General features: G+C 40.3%; 1 protein-coding gene across 3 annotated transcripts in view; it reads left to right on the top strand.

The window, feature by feature from the left end:
• The window catches only part of VPS13B (vacuolar protein sorting 13 homolog B), a 520,025-nt gene that overhangs the window by 277,138 nt on the left and 220,334 nt on the right, over window positions 1-22,553 (top strand). For all 3 annotated transcript variants that reach the window (XM_072410846.1, XM_072410847.1, XM_072410848.1), the window contains exon 25: window positions 650-853. In XM_072410846.1, the coding sequence (XP_072266947.1) occupies window positions 650-853 (204 nt within the window). The remainder of the gene's footprint in view (window positions 1-649; window positions 854-22,553) is intronic.

Raw genomic sequence — 22,553 nt, 5'->3', positions numbered from 1 at the left:
TTTTTCATGCCTTGTATTATCGTTCTTTTTAATTTTGTTTGTCTGAAAGCATTTCATGTTCTTTGTATTTCTCTATTGAACTCTGTTGCTACACCTTCACCATGTCAGATTTCCACAATGATGCAATCTAATCATTTATATCCCTCCTTGGAGTAACTGTCTCTTACCCAGTCCCATTACAGACAAAAATCCCTTATAGTGTACAGTTGTACATAAACATCGGGAAATAATATCTTCCTTTATCAGATGTGATGAATTGATAGAACACCTCTAAATAGGAAAAAGGCTGCCATACCAGATTTTTATAGCAGGTTGTAGAACAGGACACATTGGCAGGTACAACTCCCCCCACTACAGTTTTGTGATTTTACATTCTTAAATCCAAATATGTTGATTCCATATAATATCTGCTGTGTATATCTAATTTTTTTTAAGCATGGCATTTATTAGTTTAGCAAACAATCCAATCCATGTGTACTGGGTCTCCCAGGTTCTCTCAGTCTATTTTCTCCAGTCTTGGAGAGCTTTAATAAACCAGGCCTATTGAGTTAATATAAAACGAAGACAACAGTCCATAAATTGCTGATTTATGCATCAGTTTTTTATTTTTGCTTAACAGTAACTTGTCTCCTATTTCTTTCTTTTTTAGGTTCAGTTGCTGTACCAATTAACAGACACAATGAGCAAAGCATGGGGTAGGATTCAGAAGAGAGGAGTATTGTACCAGTCCTCCATGTACTTTGACTCTTCATCGGGTGCTGCTCTTAGCTCTCCAATAAGAAGCAGTGTTGGCACTGCGCCACATGATACCAGCACATGTAGCCCATCTGCTGATGTTGGGACCACTACTGAGGTAAGTGTTGTTGATAAATGACTGTGCTGTCAGCACATAAAACATTTGCAAACATCCTAATTCAACAGTATGTAGAACTTATCCATCACAACACATTTGTGTTCTGCTTTTCATTCTTTTCCACCTCCTGTGATCATGGGAAAGTCTACTATATATTATCTGAGATATCTGAACAGCTGATAATATACTAACATTGTGTATTCTGATAGAAGGTGTTGCAGAGAACAGCAAATTAAATTCTAGCTGCTTTTTGTTCTTGGTGCATAGGAAATCTATTACTTTATACAATATAGGATCAGCGAAAAATAGTTTAAAAAAATCAACCTCTTTAAAATAGGATTTAAGGGGAACTTATCCCCCTATAATTCAGCCTAAATGCCATATAAAGTATTGGCTTCTTTTAGCAAAAAGAATATAATTAATCTGGTAAGAAAAGAATCCTTAAACTGTGCCTACTAGTTGGAAATTTTGGTGCGTATGTTTCTGTTTCTATATCTAAAAACTATTCATAAGTATTAAACTTTAAAAATTATATATTTTTTGTCATATTCCATTATGCCTGATGGCTGTTAAAATTACTATAGCCCGAGATGTTCAAATTCTGGGTATTGATAGTGTGGAAAGCAGACAACTGAGGTGTTCTTTGTGTGTCATAATAAAAAACTCTTCCAGGTGGGAACTTCAACAAATCTGCCTTAGGAAAATAATACAAATAAAAGGTTTGGGATTACATACAATTTAGTTATTGTACCTCATCACAGACTGTTCATATTTCAGACACTTTCATAAACGAGAACCTGTGTTCTTACAGATTAAAATGTCTGCTTTTCCAGTGGCAACAAGCAAAATGGAGGCATTGTATAAGTATGCACAAGTATTTTGAGATAAGGTGGATGATAGCGCTTACAAGATTGATTCCTTTGTTATGCTAGAATTTTAGATAGTTGGAGTGGGCTTTTTTAGAATTTGTATTACTTGACCATTGTCTAGTCAGTCATTTTATTTTTAGTACACAGTATATAGCGCCAACATGTTATGCAGTGCTGCAAAGTCTATAGTCATATCACTAACTGTTCCCCAAAGGAGCTCAAATGCTAATGTCTCTCCCATAGTCATATGTCTTTAATACAGTCAAGGGTCAATTTTGAAGGGAAGGCAATTAACCTAATTGCATCTCTTTGAAATGTGGTAGGAAACCAGAGTACCTGAAGGAAACCCATGCAAACACAAGATAACCTGCCAACTCCATGCAAATAGTGTCCTGGCTGAGATTCAAACCAGGGACTTAGCGCTGCAAACGCCAGAGTGCTAACCTCTAAGTCACCGTCCTGCCCTTTATGCAGCTGCATGCCATAACTTGTATCAATAATTATTCACAATCTTAGAATTAAGGAGAAAATAAGTCATTTGTTTTCTGCTGATACAGAAATATTTCAAATGTGTGATTCACCAGTTTATGGTCTGGGATAGGGGGGGTTTTATGATTACGTGGACATAAATTCCCATATTAGCTGACTCTCCAGCACCTTTTTTCCAGGGTGACAGCCAGCAGCTCACAGCAGTGAATTGCTTTTCTCTCTGTCTTGCAGAATATCAGGTGATTCCAGCTGTGTTCGGCATACTTTACCACACCAGTCCTAGAATGTGTGATATCACATTAGCTGTAATAGAAGATGGCAGACAGCTTTTAAAATTGGGTTTTGGGGGGTGATAATTTCCCTAGGTTTGGTTTGGAAAAACAATTGGAGCTCATTTATAATTCTGTTGAGCCAGAGCAGTGTACTTTAACCCAAATCAACTAATAAATGTTTGCTTTCAGTTTTCAAGGTGACTGGTTGTCATGGCCTGTACCTCAAACTAGTTTCCTAAGTGAACTTTTTTGAACCTCTTGTGATCGATTTATGAGATTTGCTATCCTTGACTTGTTTTTGCAAGCTACAAGACTTTTATTATTCTTCTTTCTTTACCACTTGGTGGGTCGTCATTGTCCCAAAATAAGCATAATATATATGAGTTGGGTCTGATAGGCACGTAGATGCTTGTTCTAGGTCAATGACTTTGCAAGTTCTGATTTACCAATAAGAACTGCAGTCCTGAAACTTGAATCTTTAAAGGCAACTGTCATCTATGACATTGCTTAATATTTTACTCTTAACACTATTGTTTTAATTATATGTAAACAACCATATCTGGTTGTGTAGTTTTAATTAGGAAAAAATAAAACACACTGCATTCAAATAAATATATATGCAATACAAATAAACAAACCAATCTGTGTGGGATTTAGAATAAAGATCTAGACCTTTATATTTTATTTTGTGCTGATTTAGAATAAAGAAAGGAAGTTTTTGGTGGACACAGAATGTGACCTACCTCTTTTTCTTCATATTCTTGAGGCTTTAATGAGCCTTGAAATGTACCATTTGTTGATCTAGCTGGGTATGGACTGACCTGGAAGATGTTAAATCATTTGCTTTATAGATCATTGAGGATTAGTTATGTAGGAACTTTGGCCCTGCAAGTCTATGACTATCTTAATCTGTCTTAATTTAAGCATGCGTAGGTTATCATCACATCTTCTGTGGTTGTTTATTCCCAATTTACATTAAGCAATCAACTGGGGAACCACACGCAGCAACATTTGACTTACATATGTTCTTGAAGGGTCTGCATCCTAAAGCTTGTATATCCCTGTATGCATTTCAAGAATAAGCTTTCCAGCTTTGACAGATGTCTGCTTTGGTAGGAAAATTATGCAGCAAGTTGTAAAGAACATAGAATAAATCAAGACAGTCTAATTTGCTAATGGAGAACATGGAGTCAGGTGCCGTGTGTTAGCACATGTATGAAAGCTCTGACTTTCCTGTATGAAGGCTTCTTGCACATGCGTCTCCTCTTCTGCTGGAGAGCACAGTGCCGCACAAACATTTCCTGCCCAAGGCTGCTTAATTTGGCTGTGGTCTTGCTGTAAGCTGGCAGAAGACCGAGCAAAGGGTGGGGCAAAGTGTTTGGGAAATTGCTTTTGGCAATTGAAAAATGAGCTGGTGTAATTTAATACAACACCATGAGACTAGAAAGCAAATGTAAAAACAATCGTTTTTCTAAGCACAGCGAACACATTTCTACCAGATTCTCAATAGGAAACCCACATGTTTGTTCCCGGGCAGTGGAAAATTGATGTTACATACTAGATTAGGAACATTTTTCTTTCAATATATCTGTATAAATATATTTTGGTGTTCTTTGTTTGATTGTAATAAATGTGAGGACTATTTTGGAACCTAGTGGAATATTCCAATCCGTCAATCCTTGCAAAATAGAAACCTGAATAAACACATGTTAAAATGCATGCTAATATAAGACTTTATGTATGAAGACTGGAAGAAAGGGTAAATGCTGCCCACAGCAACCTATCATCTATTGACTTTATTTTTTAAACCAGCATAAGACAGATGAGAAGCAGCCATTGGTTGTTAGTAGTACCAGTTTGTCAGAAAATGTCTATTTTCTGTGCTTTCGTAAAGCGGAACTAAGCCCAGAGCACTGCCATCTTCTTTATTTTCTGCATCTTGATTTGCTGGACCGGGGTGACAAAAAGCTGGGTGACGATCAGGCAGGTACGAATACTTATTAAAAAGGAACATCACCTGTCAGTTTTTGCAATAAGCACTTGCCATCAGAAATCAGAATTTTTTCAAGTACAATTTTAGTTCCACTTTAAAACCAAGACTCAGGTGCTCAATTGCAACTGCTAGGCATCCAATCCCAGATGCCACAACTGCACAACTGTGGGAAAAAGTGCTTGCTTTCAGGTAGAAGTTTTTATTTCTACTTTATGCATCTAAATATGTCTACTCTATACAAAATAGCCTAAATACCCTTTGACCTCATTTGCACTCCTCATCATGGTCTTGTACATTATTACAGACTAATTTGGGTCATCTTCTCAGGGTGCTCACAGCCTAGGAAGGAAACATCTTCATTGGCTTGGCTTTTTAAGTCATGTACATGCTCTCTTGCACAGAGTTTTTTGGTATGTACCACGCAGTTATTTACTATGTCTCAGCATCTATAAGGACATAGTAAATGGTCACCGGCCCTAAACACTTCAGAGAACTTTCCCTGTGTGCTGATCTAAAGTCTATAATAATGTAAACTAAAATGGTGAAAAAAGGGAAAGAGGGCACTTGGGTTGCTTAGTTTGTAAGTTTTATAGTGTAGAAATAGTAATTCACCTAAAATATTTATAACTGCATTTTGCATGAACAATATTTTCCTACAAAATCTCAGCAGAAAATCACATTGTTCCCTTGCATTTTTTTGTAGATTAAAACAAGTCCCAATGCAGCTAACATTTACAACCAAACATTGCGGCGTATCATTTTCTTCTGACTACCTGGAATTGTTTTGATACATGACTTTTATTGCCATTAGTGTTTAATAAGTAAACCAGCAGTGTTTATATTAGATTGTAATTGCACATAAGCAAACTAATTCCTCATAAATTGTATTTTATTTCATCGCTCTAAAGAAGGTTTTATAGCTGCAGAGAGCATAATATGAGAACATTGATCTGGTGTATTGTTGTAGCTGCTGCCAGTAACAGGACAGCAAGCTCTGGATCTTTCAGTGCACTATACCACATGATTTATCGCCATTGCCTGCACAAGGACAAACTACTGCAACTGAAATTCACATTATTCTAAATGGTTTAAAGGAACATAGACCTACCAAGGGCATTAGCAGTTTGCAGAGGTTATCACATTTTTTTCTTTATATAGCACCCACATGCTGCTTAGTTATTTAAAGTAAACCTATAACTAAAATCAAACTTCACATAATTTGAAGGACACACGTCTTCATTGCCAAAGTATGTGATTTTGAGTTAAAAATTAGATCTTAAGCTCCCTTATTATTATTTTTCTTTATTATAATTATTATTAATAAACAGTATTTATATATAGAGAAAAAATATAACTCAGTGATGTACATTAAATACTCCCTTATGTGACCCCCTCAAAAAGTTATTACAGAATCACTATTTTATTTGGGTTTAGCTGCTGCCCATAATAACTAATCAGAATTTATACGCTCATTTAATCTTTTTCAGTCTTAATGTCTGTATTGTAAAAGGTTAATCTGTAAGTTGTTGATCTTTATTGCTCACACTATGCGAAAACCCACTCTTTTTCGTTCTGGCTTCTGTTGATGATTGTTTGTCAGTGCAGGGTAACTTCCAAAGTTTGGGAAAAAACAAAAGCTTTAAAAAACAGTTTAGTTGACTGCAGACAACTTCTTCTAACTATGTCCTTATGTTCAGAAAAACACTATGTGAATTTTTTTAAGCATTTAATTAATTAAAAAAAAAAACTAAAGAATAATCCTAATGTTTTATAATTTTTGGACAAATTCCACCAGCCATAGATATTTTCAGTGAGTGAATCAGTACATTTTCCCTCTCTTCTTTCACTGGGCACAGCTTTAAAATTGTAGATGTCCCATCACTTTGTCTCCGTGACCATGTAAACAGGCCTGAATCTCCCCAGCACAGACGTAGACAGCAGTGAAAACCTATCATGAGCTCTAAACTATTCCTCTCTAACACTATTAGTGAAAACTAAATATTCACTGGATTCCTGTATAAAATAAAGAAAGCTGTCTCCTTTGCCATCACATTCGGTTTTCTAATAATCAGGAGAATAATTTTCAGATCTTTTTGACCCTACTGCTGAAGTCACCAAATCAACAAGCAGAGTTGACCTTTCATGAAATGTCCCAGTATACAGTTTATGGTGCGTCAAGGCAGGTGTGTAATGCTGCTGTGAAATGTAGTTCATGAAAAAAGACAGGAATAAATGACTAATACCGTTTCTCTTTCTGCTTAATACTGTTGTAAAAGAAATTTGATGAAGGCTGCCATTGTCCAACTTACTATCTGCATATTTAAGCACTACACTGAGGTAGGTGACTTATAGTTGGACAGTGGCAGCTTCTATCAAACATTTCCTTCACTAATTCCCTTTAAAGTGAATAATTCAGACAGCTCTGTTCATTTAAATTTACAGTAGTGCTAGGATTCAAACACTTTGTTGTGATTTTTTTTTTATATAATTCCAATGCCTGGTGTCTGGGTGTCACATGTACACTAGGCAGAAAATCATATCTTCTGTTCCACTTGTGGCTTAGCCTCGCCTTCTTTTTTTTTTGAAATTGTGTTTTTATTGATAAATATTTCAACAGGGTACAAAAAGGGCAAAAGAAAGAAATAACACATAATAAAACTGTGAAATTGAGAATTAACGTTTACAGACTTTGAGGATTACAATAACCAGTTCCTAAACAAAACCCTGCATTCAAACATTAAGGGGTATAAGGGTAGGAAAAACAAAGTGTGGGCAATGTGACGCCACAGACAAGTAGAAAGCATTGGGGGGTCATCCGGATAGGTTAGCATAGAAATGATCCCAAGCCTCCCAGACCGTTTCAAACTTGGCCAACGTGTTTCTAAGGAGTGCTGTAAGGTATTCCATAATGAGTATGTCTTGAATCCTTGTGTAAAGGTTCTCCATGGAGGGAGGAGAAGATGATTTCCATCTAGTGGGAATCAATGTGCAAGCTGCAACCAGCATATGAGATACTAGCTTCCGAGACACTTTTGGCAGTGCTAGAGGGGGTTGGCCTAATAGATGTGAAAAGGGATCCAGCTTCACAGGTTGCTGGGTCACAGTGGAGAGCAGATCGTTAACTCGGGCCCAGTAAGCCTGGATAAGGGGGCAGAACCAAAACACATGTTCTATTGTACCGCGATGGTTTTTACACCTCCAACAGGTGGGATCAACATTGGGGAACAACCGGTGGAGTACCTCCGGGGTGTAATACCATCTGAGCAGAATTTTATACAGGTTCTCTTTATACAATGTACAGATAGAACTTCTATGCGCTGCCTCCCAAATGTCAAGCCATTCTTCTGGGGCCAGAGACCGACCCAGAACCTCCTCCCATTTAAGCATATATTTAAGCTTATGCGGAGTACCCTGAGAAGAAATGTGTAGGAGGCGGTAAATGGAGGAAATAGCACCTCTGGAAGAAGGGCCTTCCATACATAGTCTCTCAAATAACATTATGTCTGGGAAGGTGGCTGTGGGTTGGAGTGACAGAATGTAGTGTCTTATTTGCAGATAGGCATAGAAAGAAGTACGGGGCAGCTCCACCTTATCACCCATTCAGCAAAGGAGAGCAACCTCTTCTCAATTGGATGTTGGACATGTCTGATTTGAAATAGACCTCTGTCTTGCCAGGGACCAGACATTGACCCAGATAGACTATCCGGTATCTGTGGAGTAAAAATTATGGAGGTTAGTCTGGAAACTTGGGATCCTAAACCATATTTATGCCTACAAGCCCTCCACACATTCCTGGTGAACACCATAGGTGCAGTTAAATCAGAGTCTGTTAATAGTAAAGAGGAGCTCCACAGCATAGCATTAGGGTGTATAGGGGCTATCCAATCCACCTCCAGTTCCGCACAGATACTAGAAGGGTAAGGGGAGGTCCAAGTTATAAGGTGCCGTAAATGGGCAGCTAGGTAGTATTTGTGAACATCAGGGGCCCCCAGTCCTCCTCTATCCCTGGGCATACAAACAATGTGTTTGGCCACTCTATGCCTTTTATAGGCCCAGATAAAACGCATGAAATTAGATTGGACTCTCTTCAATGCTTGGGATGGTATTCTGACCGGCAATGTCTCAAATAGATATAACAACTTGGGTAAAAGCATCATCTTAACAGATGCTATCCTGCCCAGCAGTGATAAAGGGTGGTTCTTCCACTTATCTAGAAAATTGTTCACCTCTCGAAACAGTGGAGGGAAGTTGTAGGAGTACAATTGGGAGTAAGAGGGAGTAATTTGGGTCCCCAGATAGCAAAGGGAACGTTCCCGCCAAATAAATGAGAAGGAGCCCTGCATGGTCTGCAACTCCAGTGGGGAGATATAAAGGGGTAAAGCCTCTGATTTTGTAGAATTAATTTTAAATCCCGAGACTTCCCCATAAACTAGCAGCTCTTTCCACAAATTAGGAAGGGAAATGACCGGTTGGGAGAGAGTCAAAAGAATATCATCAGCATACAAAGAAAGCTTTATATGTCTTCCTTTTCACGGGCACTCCATGTATATCCGGGTTGGATCGGATACAGGCCGCCAGGGGCTCAATGCATAAGGCGAAAAGCAGGGGTGACAATGGGCACCCTTGTCTTGTCCCATTCTTAATAGGAAACATGGCAGAGGAAGCGTGGGGCAATTTGACTGAGGCTGATGGAGCCGTATACAAAGACTCGATTGCCGTAACAACGGGGCCAGTAAAGCCCATTTTGTGCAGAGTGGCAAACATAAAGGGCCAGCTGAGGCGGTCAAACGCCTTTTCAGCATCTAAGCTAAGTACTAAGGTCGGGGCCTTCTGTTTATTAGCAATATCAATAACGTTGATTACCCTCCTAGTATTATCACTCGCCTGTCTATAAGGGATGAAGCCCGTTTGGTCCCCATGGATGAGAGACAGGAGGAATTTAGATAATCTGGAGGCCAGGATCTTTGTGAAAATTTTTAGGTCAGAGTTTAAAAGGGCTATTGGCCTGTAGCTTGAGCAATCCATAGGGTCTTTGCCCGGCTTTGGTATTACTGTGATATGTGAGGCCATCATAATTGGAGGGATCGGTTTGCCTTCCAGGAAGTCATTAAAAAGACTCAAAAGATACGGGGTGAGTTCCAGTAGGAACGTTTTGTAGTATAGATAAGGTAGGCCGTCCGGGCCTGGAGCTTTAGAGGATGGTAGTTGAGTGATAGTTTTTGTGAGTTCCTCTTCCGTGATGGGCTTATTAAGTTGCTCCAGGTACTCCGGCTTAAGCCTAGGGAGGGCCACCCGTTCTAGATAGGAGTCAATTTTTGGCCCCAGAGATCTACCCAATGAGGTTTGGGCACCGTGAACTGATTGGTAAAGACGGGAGTAATAGGCCTCAAAACAGGAGGCAATATGGGAAGGATCATATCGCACCATTCCTTTCTCATCCCGAATTGCCCCAGGAGTGGACTGTATTTGCATATCCCGTAATTTGCGAGCCAGCAGAGTATCCGCCTTATTACCTTTATAATAATACTGTTGATGGGTTCTCTGCATCGTCCAGCTAACCTTTCTCAGTTCCAGAGCCCTTAATTTAGACCGGAGAGTAGTTAATTCCCTCAAAAGACTCAAGGAAGGCTTTGCTGTGTATCTTGCCTCTACTGATTTCAAAGCCTGAGCAGTAACTGCACGTTGTAGAACAGAGTCCCGCTTAAGTCTGGTGCTCAGAGCTATACAATGCCCTCTAAACACTGTTTTATGTGCTTCCCATAGCGTGGAGGTATGGGCAACAGACCCATCATTTTCACTAAAATATGTTTGCAAAGCTGTGGCTGGAGTGGATTTGGTGTTCAGGTGTTTGAGCAGGTAGTCATTTAGCCGCCAATGGCAGACCCTCACAGTTCTCGGGGAGACATTCACATCTAGTGTAATAGGAGAGTGATCAGACCAAGTAATAGGATGCACCTCCGCAGAGATACTATTCCTCAGGAGAGGAAGATTAGTAAAAAGATAATCAATACGGGTGTGGGTTTTGTGCGGGGGTGAGTAAAAGGAGAACTGTCTCCCCGAAGGATGATGAATCAGCCAGTTATCATAGAGTTGGTATTTCCTAATTAGTTGCCGAAAGGCCCGAGATTGTTGGGACATATGTGCAGAGGGCTGGGATTGGTACAATGAGTGCCTGTCCTGAGTGGGAGAGAATGTCAGGTTAAAGTCTCCCCCAACTATCAGGTAAGTATGGGCAAAATCTTTAAGACGGGACAGAACCTGGCCAAGAAATTGAGTCTGACCAGAATTCGGTGCATATACATTGCATAGGGTAGTGGCCACTCCTTGCAAAGTGCCATTCAGGATGATATACCTCCCATCTACATCTACAATGGAATGGGATAGCGTAAACTTGAGGGAGTCTTTCAAAAGAATAGCCACACCCGCCTTTTTCCTACAGGGTGAGTTAGCGAGATATGACTGGGGGTAAAATCTAGAGGCAAAATTACACGAAGCCATATTATCAAAATGAGTCTCCTGCAGAAAAGCAACATACGGGGATAGACGTTTAAACTCCCTTAAAGCTAGTTTACGTTTAGTATTCGAATTCAACCCTCGCACATTCAAAGAAAGTATCCTAGCAGGCATGAGGTGTAATAGAGGACGAAAATGTTGCGGCTAGAGCCACCCAAGGGACAAAATATCTTCCCACCAGAGCCAGCCACAACCCCACAATGCGTCACATTCAAAATAAGGGAGGGGGGACAGGGAAGCAAAGTAAACTCCCAGAACAAAAACATGTAAAACATAGAACAAAAAGAAGAAGGTAAACAAGAAGGTTAACATTCGCCAAATGGCAAACAAGGAGGAGCCGACATCCGCCGGTCCTCGCCCCTGACAGAGTGGGTGCAGGGAACAAATTTGCCTGGCAGATGAACAATTCCTCCCAGAGGGGCCAAGAACCCAGAGGGGCCAGAGGATATGAACCAAAAAACCACAGCAATAACATCATAGTGTCGGCCAACGCCGACCACATTCAGGGTCATGCCGCTGGGAGGACCCCAGAACGGCCCCAGCATTACGTAGGAGCAGTTCCCGGGCAGCTACAATCCTGGGCAGTATAACAGTAGATCACACATGCAATACAAATAAGGCAGTAAGGCTACGCAATCAGGGCAGCAGCATTATAACAGTTAGCAGTCTTGAGACAGTCCTGGAACTAACACTCAAGCACTTCAGCTATAGGACATTTATGCAACATGGTTAAAACTATAAAATAGAGCAGTCAAGGTAACTTCAATGGAAGAACTATAGGCTATAATTCAATAAAGGCACTTTACAACTCAGTCATTCACTGCTTCAATGGCGTGGATTGGGGATTCGATCAATTGGAGAAGTGGAGTCCCGCTGTTTACCCCTGGATCGTTTTCTAGAGGTCATCGTCTGCCATGGGGGGGAGCGGGGTCGCAAGGGATCCTCTCGTTCCCATCCAGGTAGTTTGGGGCGATTAATGCCCAGCTCTCTGCAGAAAGATGTCAAGTCCTCCGGTGACCGCAGTGTGGCAGACCTCCCCTCATGGCGAGCCGAAAGGCTAAATGGGAATCCCCATCTATATGGGATGGAATGATCTCTCTAAGTACAGTTAACAAGGGCTGAAGCAAGCGGTGATGTTGTAATGTATGCCAAGATAAATCTTGATAAAGTTGAAGCGGTGCCCCATCAAATTCAAGATTGCGCATGTTCCTGGCGGTGGCCATAATTTCATCCTTCAGGCCTGCATCCACTAATTGACAAATGATATCTCTTGGCCTGTTCGCAGTCCCCGGTTGCCTGGAGGTGCGGAAAGCCCTGGAGATCTGAACATCCCGATGGGCTTGAGCGCCCAAGCACCCGGGCAAAAAATGCTTGCAATACTGGTATAAGGTCAGAGTCTCGTGTTGCTTCTGGAAGGCCCCTTACTCTGATATTATTCCTTCTGGATTTATTATCCAAATTCTCAAGCAGGCATTGGAGCTCCCATATTTTCTGATCACTCTCGCCAGCTTTTTGTGATAGCACTGTAATATCCTCCTTGGCTTGGTGTACACTGTCATCCAGGTCATCTACTCTGCCAGCTAGAGAATGGAGATCAGCGCGAAGGGCCCCAATTTCAGTACGGCATGTCGTCTGGACTTCTGCGACTAATTTCTGGAAATCTTCCTTAGTAGGTAAGGATTGCAAGTACTGTTGCCAAGGGGGATTGTAACAATCCTCCATTGGGGGATAACCTTTATCATTCCTGGCACTATTCCCCGCCGCAGGGCCTCCTTGAGTATCTAGGGATGCGCTCAAAAAGGGGGTATCCGGAGTACTTGAGGGAAAGTCCAGCACCAAAGTCTCCCTGGAACCCACTCTGGTTGTGCCCTGTGTGGGTGAAGAATCCCCCTGATGACTAGCTTCAGGCTCCCTGGTCCCTGTGGATGAATCCTGGGGATCTATAAATGGGGAGACCAGTGCATGTGGAGAGACTGCATGGGAGTAGCTTTTAGTGTAGCCCGCGGGACTCACCGGTTCTAATGCTGGTGATTCCGGGCCAGGGGAGGAGGAAGCCGCCGAGCCGCTGTCATCAGGAGAGTAGGCATCCATCCGCTGCTCTCTCGCTGTCCGAGCCGAAGCCTGTGCACCTTCTCCCTGCTGCCACGTGCGCGGGGAGGAAGCCGGCGCCATCTTGGGAACCGGAGAAGGAACCGGCGAGGGATCCCTGATATAAGCCCGTATGGAGGGCTGAGCGGACTGCTGCTGCGATGCAGGGGTAGGGGGATACCTCCTCACTCTTGCCTTATGTTGCTTACCCATGGGTAAGTAGATGTGCACCCAGAATGCTATGGATGGTGATCGGCGTCTGCAGAGCTCAGGACTCACACATCCATCACTCTAGCCGGCCAGGCCACGCCCCCCGCCTCGCCTTCTTTTAATTTCTACCACTTTCTTGGTAGAGGACATAGTTCCGTTAGATGTTGGAGCCTTGAAAGACCCTCATTTGGTACATTGAAATACAAGAGACCTCCAGGTCATATCTGTAACCCTCTTATCTGTATCCCATGTCATATGCGGCATGATTTCCCCCCTCCATATTGCAGGGATACATGTGTGTGTGTGTGTTGAGTTTGTGGCATGTATTCGAACCCAGTCACTAAATTCTGTTATATAACCAACATGTGGAAAGGTATATACACACACCCAAGGAAAGTATTGACTTTTCTAACATGAAAGCAAGAAAAAAATATGGTCTTCATTCATTGGTTCATACTTTTTTTCATCATTCTGTAGCAAAAATATTAGTAATGGTATTCTGTGATAAGTACATCCTTTGCCGCATTAGCTGGAGCAGAAATTACACCTCATAGGTCTTTTTCATAACTTCCCATCAGTATCTGACATTTACTTGGGGACCTTTTTAACCATACCTCCATACAAAATTAAATTGTTACAATATTTTTTGTGGGTTTCCTTTCATTCACATGGCTTAGTTTAGGTCAGTCCATAACGGTCTATCTCTACTTTTTGAGCCACAAAGAGTATTCACTTATTTTTCTGTAGGAGTTGTTGTAGTTTGTGGTGTAGGTAATGTGCTAGCACTAGTTTTTCTGTAAAGGAAACACTATACTGTTTCTTCATGAACACCCTGCTTAACTAGCCCCACATCCCAGCTTGATGCTTTGCTAAATATTAGAGCTACATCCTGTGAAAATCTTCCCCTTGGACAAAAATCCTGGTCATCTCTGCACAGAGCCAATATAAACATACATGGGGCCAACCTAGATTCTACATCGGCTTCCTTGACCTATAGAGGTTTTTGACTCTGTAGTGCCCCCACAGGGACAGAGAATGTATAATCAAGGTAAAGAATTGTGTGATATTTCCCCCACCTCTTAGATTGTAAGTTCTTCAGGGCAGGGTCCTCTCCTCCTGTGTCACTGTCTTTATCTGTCTGTCATTTGCAACATCTCTTTAAAGTACAGCTCTGCGGAGTATGTTTGCGCTATATGAATCCTGTTTATTAATTATAATATTAGTAAAGAAAACTTTGAATATGATTTGGCTCTGGTACAAAATTTGGTAAAATTATTGAGAGGCGATAGTGCTTGTTAGTTTAGGAAGAATGGAAGGGTGTGTTAGAGGAGTTTAGTAATCACAGTTGTCCTTTAAATGATCAGACTGCATCAAAAGAATGCTGATCAAATAATGATACTAATACACCATATTTTATGTTTTTTCAGGCCTCCTGTTTTAAACTGTTACTAACCTCCAATAGTAGCGTTTGCTTCTAATAACTTCTCATCTTCCCACTAAAAAGCTCTGCTTACATCATATTAATAAATGGAGATATATATCGCCATTCCCCCTCTGACCTCTGAAAATGTTAAACAGATACTACATAAATCATTAGTGTGATTTCTACTGTAAACCTGCAAAGCATTAGGATGGGGTTATTTGTATTAAAATGCAGAGACAATCAGCTCTCATCTTCCTTTGTCTCACGATTCCCTGAAGACTGAAGTTCAATGTTAGAACATAATGGGTGAGGCATCAATGAACAGTGATTCCACCCTCCTCTTCCTCCATTGGCATCACTAATACTCAACAGATGACAGTGTTTCATCTGTAGCTGGAAATATTATAATCGGTTGTTCTCTTTTCATTTTTATACCTTATTTCTCTTTAGCAAGCCATTGCATGTCTGTGGGGATTAATAGCCACAACTAACTTACTATTTTTGGTCTTTAAAATTTGCAGTACTGAGAAAGTGGGTTTCATTGTATGGAAAGATGGATTGGTATAAGCCTGTTAGTAAAGTCAAATTGTTCTAAATTAAGAGTTTCATCCAAATCCAACTTTAGTAAGCAATTTTAGGTAAGTGCATCTTCTTCCCAAACGACCTAAAACTAGGTACATAGTAAATAGATTTGTTTATGTTTTCCTGGAAGCATGCAGAGTGACTAGAGAACAGCACAGTGGTAACATCTAGAAGGCAGCCATAGACAGAAAGCAATCACAGACAGCAGTGTCTTAGATCTCTCACTGCAGTTATACAGCTTCAGTGTTCAATCCAGAAATTGTTTTAGGCTGGGTGAGAAGAAATTGAAGGTGGGTGGCAGCCCCTGTGTTGTGGCCCAACACTTCAGTAACCACCCAGAAACAGCTGGATGGTTACCGAAAAGTGCTGGGTGGTGTGCTCGGATAAATGTGCTGGGAAGGACACTGACTCTTGATGTTAAGGCATACAGGCTCTTATGGTAGTACACTGTTGTTTTTCAGGTGGAAATTCAAGCAAAATTTACATTTTGATTTTGTTATTATTAATATTAATAAAAATAAACAGGATTTATATAGTGCCAACATATTATGCAGCGCTGTTCATAAGATGGGGGAAGCAAATGACAGATAGTTACAGACAGTGACACAGGCGGAGAAGAGGACCTTGCCTGGAAGAGCTTACTGCTTTAGCAGAATTAACATTTCTAGATATTGCCTTTAATTTAGTGAATTATCACGTTTTGAGTTCATTTATGTTTGAGGTATGCTGAAACAAATGACAGTTATCTAAGTTTAACAGTTTTACACCATTACAGCTGTGTGTGTGTGTAGGGGGGGGAATAAAGGGTTTAAAAAGTATGACTGGAACCTAACTGCTGAGGACCCCTCCAGTCCCCAGCTAAACTACAATTGCTCCAGGTAAAAGCTTGCCAAGTCAAGTAAAACTAACTTTTTGAAAAAAAAAAATATTGCTTTTTACTCCTTATCAAACCTAGAATGACCGTATTAGCTCTCATTTACTATTTCTTTCTGATCATATGTATTATTTTTTCCTATAATCGTTTGCACAGAATAGGATTTCTTTCTCATTTCTTTCTCTCAACGTGTCCATGTCCTTGTAATGTACAGGTGTATTAATAAATCCCTTTTGGGCTTTCTGAAGAATAATCCAATATTGGTTGGATTTGTACAATTTTATGACTTCAAAATACCCATGGCAGTAAATAGAATAGAAGATCACATTCTTAAAATGCCCGTTCAGACCATGTTTTAATTTTTATGCCTTTGTGATACTGTAATTTTACCCTACCAACCAAAGCTGAACTGATAGAAGTTATAAATGAGATCCTTCCCAAGTTAAAGATCATTTACCCGAGTGTGTTCAAGCAAATGTCTTCAATTCGATGTGGGACACATGAAAAAAATGGTATAACTGGTCTTTTTTACTATAAACAGAAAAGTGTAAGCCAAACATATTCTTATAAGTTTCCTCTGCTCACTCTGCTTTATCCACCAATCCCCGCTCACAGGCACCCATAAAAACATTAAGGTGGTTGCCCTTTATGATAACCATGTGCACTTTTCATTTGTCTCGGTTCAGTTCCATCTCCATATAGTTCTTACCCATCCGCCTCTGTTTTATGTTTCTTCTGCAATTAGAAATATGTAGAAAATTCAGGGAGGGGAACAAAGCACAAAATGAAAACTTAAGAGTTTCTAAAGAAATCTCCCCCTCATAATTTTACATCACTTTGTCTAAATGTTTGCTGATGATTTATTTTCACTACTGTGCATCATGTTGCTTTAAACAGTCAAAAGTTTCAGGAAAGCTTTTCATTTTATTCTATCCTATTTTTTATTTTAGTGTTCATTAAAAATTGTTCCATAGTTTATTTTTTTCCCCCAATCCATAGTCAGGTGCAAAGTGAGTCACCATTATTACTATTGAACAGGATTTATATAGCACCAACATATTACACAACGCTGTACAATAGATAGGGGTTGCAAATGAGAGACAGTTACAGACAGTGTTACAGAAGGAGGAGAGGGCACAGAAGAGCTTACAGTCACTAACATGCTTTAATACCTAACTCCAGGTGTTAGGGAATAAAAAAAAAAATCTTCTTCCTGTTTATTCTGTTGTGGTGCATTACTGCTTTCATGTGCATGGGACATTAAGAAAGCTCATACAGAACCAAAACTTGACCTTTAACTTTTTTTTTTATATACAGTGTGTCATAGTGCATGGTGTGTCCATTGTGGTATATAGTAGTGAATAGTCCATTGGCATCTACTGAAATGTTGATTGGAGTTACATTTTAAAAGAATAGCTTTGCAACACCCATGCACAGAGAAATGTGTAAAGTGATAACATGCGTTACTGAAATAGATAACATTAATACTAGCTGATATATCCCATCAAGACCATATGGCAAATTGTGTTAAGTTTGCAATTGATTTCAAGATCTAGTTGTGCTCACAAACTTGCTGTTCACCACAATACTCCTGGTAATTTACTAAAAGTGTATTTAAACCCTAACAATGACCTTTTGTTATGTGTTCCTTTTGGTCTGGTAAATATGCCAAAAAGTGTATTGCTATGTGTGTTCCAAGTGTGTTTGCAATGTCGTGTCATTTAACCTGGAAGAATCTAAATAATTACTGCAGGTACCACAGCATTGGATATGAGGTGAATATTGAAACTAGACCTGCTTTTTGATGAAGGACATTTTCTGCAGTACCTTTTTTAAATGTTTATGTGACCAGTAAGCCTTGGGACCCATCTGCAATTACCCAACCTTTTGTGCAATTCCCACCCTATCTCTCTACAAACATATTTTTCTGAGTTACGTTTAAAGCCTTGAACATTGTCAAACAAAAATAAGTTTCCCCAGACCATATTTATGAATTTTTGAACTTTGTATGTTTTGCATACAAGTCGTCCTCTATTCCGAGGGCTGCAAGGCCAACTGATTATTTTTCAAAGTCGTCTTTAAAGTGGAGTGAACTTTTAAATGAATTTTTCCCCCCCTCTCTCTCTTAAAGGGAGAAAAGGGGGCAGGGAACCCATCTGAGCACTTGTTTATATTGAACTGGAAAAGGAGGCATTTGCTTACAATATCCATAGATGATTTATATTTTGAGCTGTGAGTAATTCTTTTCACGCTGACAAGTTTATGGTATGCATTGAACTCCTGTGTGTGCTTATGGGCAGAGGGCAGGCCGAACACCACAGCTTCCTGCATTCATTTCAATCTGGGTGGCTGCAGGGGTGCGCAGCAGGAGGGGAGAGTCTTAGGCTGTTTCTTTCAGATGAAAGTTTAAAAAGTGTTAATCATTTTTTTTTTTTTTTTTTTTTTTTAAAGCTTGGCTTAGATTAGGGCTGAAGAGCAAAGGTAAAGCATGCTTGAGCACACCACTTGTTACTGTTTACCTAGGCCTAAACAGTGGTCGAAGTGTTTAGTCCTGTGGGACACTTTGTGATTGAACAAGAAGGTTGAGTTATTTTGATAAGACCTAGCACCAGTGTGGCCAAAAAGCTGCGATCATCTTGAGGCCTTGAGGCAGGCCAAGGATGAAGACCTTATGTGTTTTGTTCTTCCTGATGCTCGAAGATAAATTCCTGCTAAGAAAATAAACTTTGTATTTGGACCAATTTGCAAAGCAATGGTGAAAGGTTTAAATTGTTTACGTTAGGACTTGGCGTGAGAAGGTGTGGGAAATTCGTAGGGAGCTAGAGATGAGGGTGGTTGTGTATGATACAGGGATTCCTCTCTGTTCATCTAAATCCAAAACAAGCGTAATGAGATAAAAAAATTGCATATTAAATTGCATGATAGAGCAAATTTTACTGGCTGGAAAAGAGGACCTGTCACTCATGCAGACCACAATTCTTAAGCCAAGAAAATTAGACGCTCTAGACTGTGAGTTTACAAAAAACTTGGAACATTCCAACACAAGGTTTTAATTGTCTCACATTCTACTGATTACATTCGCGTCTATGAGGTTTTAGGCTTACTGGGGGACAAAAGAAAATGGTCATTAATATTTTGAAAATTTTTGTTTTTTTTTGATGTCCAATTTTTATTGGTTCACTAGTTATAGTATGTGCTCTGCGGCACAGGGTTTCCTGATAACCAAGTAGTATGGATTGCGTTAGAAGATGCTCCTTCTAGTACAGAAGTCCAGTTGGGGAAAGAGTTAGGCTACACAGACATGTCAAACGAATCTCGTCCGACAATTGCCAGAGGGCTGATACCAGACGAGAATCTGACGTGTACAGTGCTAGTTGTCCGTCGTTCTGACAACTGTCCTGGCGGATCCATGGATGAGGAACGATCATAATGAAAGTGAAGCGGAGAGAGCGCAGCTCCATTGTTCTCCCTCTCCTCTCTCCATAGAGCAGAATGGTCTCGTTCACTCGTTCATGCACCTTGCAGTCTTTTGTTGTTGGAATGGATTGTGAAAGATCCTTTCCAATGACAATTATTGCATGTATATAACCAGCCTTAGGGATGCGGATCTCTCATAAGTATCAGAAACCACCAGAAGTGATGACAGAAATTCTACTGTTTGGTTCACTCATTTGTTCAATTCATGCAAAAAACAGGTTTCTTCATCTTGGTGTCTGTAAAAACCTCATCCACATTTTGTGTACAGTGAGGGAAAGAAGTATTTGATCCCCTACTGATTTTGTATGTTTGCCCTCTGACAGAAATAACCAGTATATATTTGCAATGGTAGATTTATTGTAGCTTTGAGAGACAGAATAACAACCAAAGAACCCTCAAAAACCCAGTGCTCAAAAGTCATAGCTTGATGTGCATTGTAATGAGTGAAATAATTATTTGATCCCCTATTAACCAGCAAGATTTCAGGCTCCCAGGTGTCTTAACTGTATGCAGGTAACAAGCTGAGATTAGGAGCACCCTCTGTAAGGTAGTGCTCCTAATCCAAGCTTGTTACAGTACCTGTATAAAATACACCTGTCAAGAGAAGCTATTAATCAATCAGATTCCAAACTAGCCACCATGGCCAAGACCAAAGAGCTGTCTAAGGATTTCAGGGACAAGATTGTAGACCTACACAAGCCTGGACTGGGCTACAAGGCTATCGCCAACCAGCTTGGTGAAAAGGTGACAGTTGGCGCGATAATTTGTAAATGGAAAAACACAAAATAACTGTCACGCTCCCTCAGTCTGGTGCTCCATGCAAGATCTTCCCTCGTGGAGTTGCAATGATCATGAGAACAGTAACAAAGCTACCCAGAACTACACGGGAGGAACTTGTCAATGATCTCAGGGCAAATGGGACCATAGTCACCAAAAAAACAATTGGCAATACACTGCGCGTGAAGGCCTGAAATCTTGCAGAGCCCGCAAGGTCCCCCTGCTCAAGATAGCACATGTACAGGCCCGTCTGCAGTTTGCCAATGAACATCTGAATGATCCAGAGAAGAACTGGGTCAAAGTGTTGTGGTCAAATGAGACCAAAATTGAGCTCTTTGGCATCAACTCAACTCGCTGTGTTTGGAGGAGAAGGAATGCTGCCTATGACCCCAAGAACACCATCCCCACCATCAAACATGGAGGTGGATACATTATGCTTTGGGGGTGTTTTTCTGGTAAGGGGACAGGACACCTTCACCGCATCGAAGGGACAATGGACAGGGCCATGTACCGTCAAATCTTGGGTGAGCACCTCCTTCCCTCAGCCCGGGCATTGAAAATGGGTTTTGAATGGGTATGCCAGCATGACAGTGACCCAAAACACATGGCCAGGGCAACAAAGGAGTGGCTCAAGAAGAAGCACATAAAGGTCCTGGAGTGGCTTAGGCAGTCTCCACACCTTAATATCATAGAAAATCTGTGGAGGGAGCTGAAGGTTCGAGTTGTCAACTATAAGCCTCGAAACCTTACTGACTTGGAGAGGATCTGCAAAGAGTAGTGGGGAAAAATCCCTGCCAATATGTGTGCAAACCTGGTGCCAAGATGTGTGCCAACTACAAGAAACGTCTGATCTCTGTGATTGCCAACAAGGAATTTGCCACCAAGTACACCAAGTCATCTTTTGCAAAGGGATCAAATACTTATTTCGCTCCTTACAATGCACAGCAAGCTCTGACTTTTGAGCACTGGGTTTTTGAGGGTTCTTTTTTTGTTATTATCTTTGTCAGAGGGCAAACGTACAAAATCCGTAGGGGATCAAATTCTTCCTTCCCTCACTGTATTTGCAGTATGATCCACAACAGGTGTCTTGTGGAATAAGGTAACATATATTTTGGTGTACTTGGCATGGGCTTTTACATCCCCAGAATGGGACATTAGTGGTAAAGTAGTCTTGGAAGCCCATATATTAGTCAAGAATAATCTTGAATATACAGAAATCATGAGTGACCTATTCTACTTTCCCTCAATGGGTTAATTTTCCCTCTTTTTTTTCCCTGCTATATTTTTTGTCCTTCACAGTGAACTTTTCAAGTGGCATCTTTTAAGTATGTTTATTTCAGCCTTTAACATTGTAATTGCTGTAAAAGTATACAGCTCTAACCAGTGTTATGCAAGCTTTCATAAGACCACCCATGATGGAATGTGCCTATTACAGCATTTCATGTGGCTGGATTTGATGGGGAGATCTACGAGCCACTCATCGGCACAACCAGGCTAATCAGACCAAGTGACTCACGTAAATACATTGCTCTATTTTTTATTCCTTGAGTGTCTGCATAGTGTATACAATTTACAACCAGATAATGAGTCTAAATGACACTGGTAAATACTGTATTATTGTCTTGGTAAGCCAGGTGTCTGGATCATATATATTTAATCCTCATTTATCTTTCCTGGTTTCATCAACTCCTGACCGTATGCTGTTCACTTATTGCGCAAGTCATATATAATGTTTGTATTCTGTACAATGCCTGCTATTCTTGGAAGTGGAAAAAGGTATTAGGTGTATTTTTTTAACCACTAGCAGTCAATTGGATACATTATTTTTCAAGAGTTCTAGAGGAAAAAAAAATAGAAGCTGTAAACTAATTAGTTGGTTTGAGTCCTATGGCTTTATTTTTTTAATTAATTACATCACTGGGTCACAGGACTCATTGCAATTCCCACCACAGACACTATCCACATGGAGTTTGTATATTCCTATTTTGCATGGGTTTTATTAGTGCTAAGATTTTATATTGCAATTTAAAACATAGTAATTGACTACAAACTCAAATATCTCTTAGTGTGTGTGTTCTTAAAAAATGACATAATAAGTTCTGCAGACAAGTAAATCTTTTAAAAATGTGTTGA

The sequence above is a fragment of the Pyxicephalus adspersus genome, chromosome 5 (assembly GCF_032062135.1).
Source record: "Pyxicephalus adspersus chromosome 5, UCB_Pads_2.0, whole genome shotgun sequence".
In the NCBI taxonomy this organism is placed as follows: domain Eukaryota; kingdom Metazoa; phylum Chordata; class Amphibia; order Anura; family Pyxicephalidae; genus Pyxicephalus; species Pyxicephalus adspersus.
This window is presented reverse-complemented; position numbering and strand designations above follow the sequence as displayed.